Genomic DNA, 6,029 nt, shown 5'->3' on the forward strand with positions numbered 1-6,029 from the left:
GGGATATCACGTACCTATAACCATAACACTCTGAGATATTGGAATCTATGCATGCATGACAGCATCCATAATTAATTAGTTTCAGATAACATGACTTACTGAGAAAGAACATGAGCAATGGCAGCACCCCTAACACCCCAGTGGAAAACAAAAATAAAGATTATTGATGCTACTGTCCATCTCCAAAAGGGGGGGAGAGACGGGTAAAGGTAAATGTGGGAAGATACGGTCCTAAATTAGCGCCTAATATAAATGTACCCTTAATTATATCCCTAATTTTAATTATGGTATATAAATGGTAATTTGGTATGCTGAAATGTAATTAACACAAACCTTAAACATTGAAGGTAATAAGGTTTCATATATGGTATAGGAAGGTAAAAATCCCTATTTTTTTTACACAATTTGAATGTAAAAGTAAGAAACTACGAAATCTCAATAACTATCAAAATCTTCGATGAAGCTTTTGGGTTGCGGATTTAACCAAACCTAATATTTTTACATAATTTGAATATAAAAGTAAGAAACTACAAAATCTTAATATGTATCAAAATCTACAGAATTCAGTGCTCACAATCTTTAAGGGTGAACTCATCAAATTTAAATTTTGCGTTCACTTTTGCTTTTACCTACTTCTTTGCACGTAATAGTGGAGCCACATGCATTTAAGGGGTATCAATTTGACACCTTTCTACCGAAAAATTACACTATATAGCTAGGTAAAAAATTATTTTTATGTATATATATATATATATATATATTGACTCCTCTTCACTTCTTTGCGAATTTAATTCTTTATATTTTGATTTAATTAATGAAAATTCTGATTTCGCACAATTTGCAAGGTCTATCTACTTGCTCACACAATCGTGAATAACGATTCCTTTAGATATTATTTTAAAGTTGCTTTCGCAAATGTTCCTATAGAGAACCAATCAAGGATTTCATCACAAGAATAATGAATGTCTCAATCATATCAAGTACATATCTACCTACCTTTTCAATATTATCTTAGAATTGGACATAAAAGACAATAAATATAAGAAGTGACCAAAAGTTATCATATAAGAAGCAATTCTTTGGGCACTAATTTATACTCTTCTTATAGTGCTTTGCTTGCCATATTCCACTACAACAATGCTTCTTGTTTGTCATTGCTACCTGATGTGGAATATATGCTTTTCTTTTTTAAGCACTTTATGTCGGGTTAACTCGCACATACCTCGATTATTTTACCAAATACCTACTATTTTTTACCAACACTACTACCGGATAAATATGCCACTAGGGCTTTGATATATCGGAAGAATTCACTTAGCGTTTTGTTTTTGCCGTGATTTGAACTCTAATTTTTCATGATTTTTACTCACTTCATTGACAGTCAGATAACTCTTATGTGCGGAATATGTGCTCTTCCATATAGAAAGGGGATGGGAGAAGGAAACCTGCTTTATCTTACTGCCCTGTCCTTGCTAATTACTATGTTGAACTAAAGATAGGAATTTAACCTAAAAATATAAAGCATGATATTGCCCAAATTAGCTCATATTTGATGCTTTCCACACATCTGTTTATCCTTTACAGGCAAGGTACAGATTATAAGGGGTCGGCGACCCTTTACCCTCATGAGCTAGTTTTTGAGGTTGGAGTTAGGCAGATCCGTGACAGAGTGGTATTAGTGCCGGCCTCATCTCGTCCCGAGCTAGTGCCGCAGTTCACCTGATAGCCAGACAACAGCAAAGGTGCTGCCTATTTGGGTGGGTGAGGGCGGAAAAGCCCTCCGACATCAGACAAGAGAAGGAGGCTGAGGCAGCTTATATATGATCTGCAACTCTTCACCTCATGAGTTAGTTTTTTGCGATCAAAGTTAAGAAGAACCTTGACTATATGCTTAGGAAGAAAAGACCTATATGATCTACAATTCACATGCATTCACCAAAACAAACTCTAAGAATTGTAGGTAGATAAATTCATACTCTACCTAAACTGCAATAGCTTCTTAAGCCCAAGGATATAGCCTCTTGCACAAACTAAACATCTGAAAGGTGAGTAAACTGTCTCACTGCAATTCAGTTATAAGGCAGTGAAATACAATAACACAGAGTTAGAACAGTATTCGACTCCGAAGGATGTAACTCATCAATTTTTACGCGCAGCGCACAATGACTCTTTTGAACCTTTTGCTGCAGATATCCTATTTTCTTCTTCTCACCGCCTATCGACATGGGCTTTTGGAGTTGGGGGAGAGACAAAGGTCATAAGGATGGGGGACGAATATAACTTCCCTTGGCATTGTAACAAATCTAAACCTCCAAAAGTACTAAGATTTTTCGACAAGGAGTCATGCTTGATGAGGAAATATTCTTACAATCAGGAAAATTGAATCTTGAAGCATACCTCTTCCTAATCATGGCTTCATGTTTTACCCTCCAAATACCAAATAACCCCCCAATGAATAACTTTGGCCCCATCCTTACTTCAAAACTTAAAGAAGTAAAATATGTACAGTAACAATGGGAAGCCAATCAATAACAGAGTAAGCAGAAGCTGTCGATGATTGTGATAATATTTGCTAATAGTTTCCGATAGATTTCATGCATTAGCCGATTGCGATGGCAATGTGGGATGATTATGTTCACCTTCATATGTTACGATAAGCATTGAAGGGTCTTCCAAGCATCTCTCCACATGTTTCCTTGCAGGACATCCTCTCATGCTACTGCATTTATAGTATCCCCTGCACGATCCAAGGAACGCATTAGCCTACTATAAAATCAATGTTGTCAAAGGCGAAAAATGTTAAAAGCGCTCCAGGTCTATAAGGGCATTAAGCGCAATTAAAGTGTGGGCTTTAGTTTGACCACCATCAAAAAGAAAATATATATATATATATATATATATATATATATATATATATATATATATATCAAAAAAAAAAAGAGTAACAATTTCATTCATAATGATTTCCTTAACAATTAATATATCTTATTTGCCAATTATATTTATCATTTTGTACTGCTCTATTCAAAATAGAACTTATGGGCACTGAGGCGTGCGCCTTATTGCCTTGCCTATACTGAACCGCAGCCTAAGTCCGCGAAGCGCATACCCTGAGCTTTTTAGAGCTTCGGGGCTTAAGCGCGCCTTAAATGAGCCTTTGACAACACTATGTAAAATGCATTTAGCTAGCTCAGAATTGACGCAACAATCAGCTGTTTCGCCTCCAAGCATTGGCACAACTTGAAAGAGGAACCAGTGCATCACAGATCCTTGAAAGGAAAATCAAATACTACATATAACAGCAAATTCATTTGTGCAATCCATTTAGTAACATTTGATTGAAAACGGGACAGTGTCAAAGTCAAGCACAACCTTTTCCATTTCACAAAGAAAAAAAGAAAGTTAATTGAGTAAATCGCTATGCATCCTCCAACTCCGTACACTCAAGGAGTTGGTGAAAACAGAAGACAAAGTAAACTGGACAACAGCAGTGAACTTGTTTGGCATAACAAACTGGAGCTCCCTCTAGCTTATTTCTAAGAATGAGTTAAGCCGTGCAGCAGACGCATAAGTATAATGTACATCATAGACAAAGTTAAGCTGAGAAAACTCTCTTTGAATCACCAATTGTATGATCAAGATGCAAATTCACAGACACGTGCTAAAATTAAGCTGCATCTAAACACGAAAAGTTGAATAGTACCTAGGGTGCGGAGAACCTTTGATCGGTTTCTGTCCATACTTTCTCCAAGAATATTCATCGGCAGGAATATCGGCTAGCTTGTTACTTATAGCAGGAACCTTAATTGATCTCTTTACCCTGTGTTTCCTATAAACAGACAATCCCAAAGTGTTTAAGCACCTAATAGATATCACAGGATAAAAAGAGGAAAAACAAAGAAGGCTGCAATACAAACCTTTTCTTTGAACAATGACACCTCCCACTGCTTCCACATTTCACGCTTCCCTCGTCTCCCCTTGCTGAGCACCTTCTCTTATGTTGGAAAGAGCTCTGATCCGCAGAGCGAGAAGCACCAATTAAATGAAAGCTACTACCATCCAAATTAGTAACGCTACCGTCCACACTCAATGAGGAAATAAACGACCTAGTCGAAGACATGGTCGGAGTGCATATCGAGCTATCAAAATTAAGACTAATGCCACTATTGCTGCGCCTGTACATCATCTCCGCCGGCTGTTTCAATTGCTGCTGCTGAAGTAAAAACCGTCGTTGTTGTTGTTGTTGTTGCTGCTGTTGAAGATAGTTATATTTCGGCAAAGACGTCTGTTGGCCAAAATTAAGGGGATTTCTACTATTTGAACTTAATTCTAGTGAAGGGCTTCCCAAAGTTAAACTGCATTTCACATTAGAACCCATCTCTAGGACTCGATTTTCACGAGAGTCGATAGGAAGTAACCGAAGATGTTTGTGCTGATCATTAATTTTGCAACTTGGGTTTTCCACAAGGATGTTATGAGGTAAAGGGGTCTTAAATTGTTTCACTTTCCTCACTCTTGCATGACCTAAAGTTGAATTCAAAAGAGTGACAACTTTCTTGAATTTGTGTACAGCTTCTCCAGTTTCTCTAACTAATAAATTTCCATACTGATTTTGATCTCGAGGCTTAGATAAAAGACTAATAACTCTATGACAATTCTCAATTGCAACCTTGTTAGCTTCTTCTATTTCCTCCATTTCACCTCTCTCAACCCCAAAAAACATAAAAATTAAGAAAATAAGTAACTTAAATTCCTAATATCAAAATACTTCACCCAAAAACACAAGAAAAACTACAACCCCTTGAAAAAATTCAGGTACCCGGGCTGGTGGGAGATAGTAGGGAGCTGTGAATTTAGTCAAGGTGTGTGCAAGCTGTTTCCGACACCAAGGTGATTACAAAAATCAAGAAACAGAATTTCAATCAACCAGAAAATTATGAGAAAAAGAAAAGGAAGGAAAAAAGAAGCAATAGACACCCATTTGCAAGGGGAAAAAAAAATTGGTTCTTTGTATTGAAATTTCAAGAAACTAAACTCAAAAAGAAACCATGCTCACAATACCAGCTAGGAAATCAAGATTGAACTATATGAATGAAATTAACAGAAAATAAAACATACCCAGATGAGAAAATCAGCATAAAAGCAGCAACAATAGCATTTAATAAGAGAAAAAGCAATAAAGATTGGATCTTTACACTTAAATTGTGTAGTGTCAAACTCAAACCCTAGATTCTTCAATTTTCATAGGGGTTATGATGAGGAAAAAAAAGAGTTTTTTGGGGGGTGTGAAAGAGAAGAGTTTTTTGCTCAGCTAGAGCAAAAGAAAAAAATCACACGTCCAAAAGTGTACAAAGCTGCAATCTTTAATATTTATTCATGTATTATGATTGTTTATTTTCAGAAAAAATACAATAGATTAGAGAGAGAATCACACAGAACAATAGTCATTACTCATTAGTCAATTACTGGTACTGAGTACTTCAAGATTGAGAGAGAGAATCTCACATTGATTTTCAATTTTCTTCTGACTATTTGATTTTTTGGGTCTTATATTACAACAACAACAACGACGACCCAGTATAATCCCACAAGTAGGGTTTGGGGAGGATAATATGTACGCGGACCTTACCCCTACCCCGAAGGGTAGATAGACTGTTTCCAGGAGACCATCGGCTCAACAAAACAACAGGAGCCGATATATTAGTACCATAAAAATGCATAATAAAATAACAGCATAATAAGATATATGAAATACAGAATACGAAATACGAAATAGATGATTGGTATATAGTAGAAGGTCTGTCGTATATTTTTGGGTCTTATATTGTTACTATGATTTTTTAGAGTAGAAGGTCCGTCGTAAACAATATTTTTATTTTCACCAGCTATGAATAAGGTTTGCGTACATACTATTCTCTTCAAACTCTAATTGTAAAATTACACTAAAATTGTTGTTGTTAGTATATTTGATTTTTAGGATCGAATTCTATACACTGATCGTCTCAAAAATATTTATATTATTAAATAAT

General features: G+C 35.9%; 1 protein-coding gene across 1 annotated transcript; it reads right to left on the reverse strand.

Moving 5' to 3' along the window:
• Window positions 1-2,134: 2,134 nt before the first annotated feature.
• Window positions 2,135-5,508, reverse strand: LOC142179368 (putative WRKY transcription factor 21). The gene is made up of 3 exons (XM_075249097.1): window positions 3,918-5,508; window positions 3,704-3,829; window positions 2,135-2,737 (listed from the first exon to the last, which is right to left on the reverse strand). Exons 1-3 carry the CDS (start codon window positions 4,721-4,723, stop codon window positions 2,593-2,595), a joined length of 1,077 nt encoding a protein of 358 aa, XP_075105198.1. The 5' UTR covers window positions 4,724-5,508; the 3' UTR covers window positions 2,135-2,592.
• Window positions 5,509-6,029: the final 521 nt, after the last annotated feature.

Source organism: Nicotiana tabacum, chromosome 3, assembly GCF_000715075.1.
Source record: "Nicotiana tabacum cultivar K326 chromosome 3, ASM71507v2, whole genome shotgun sequence".
Taxonomy (NCBI): domain Eukaryota; kingdom Viridiplantae; phylum Streptophyta; class Magnoliopsida; order Solanales; family Solanaceae; genus Nicotiana; species Nicotiana tabacum.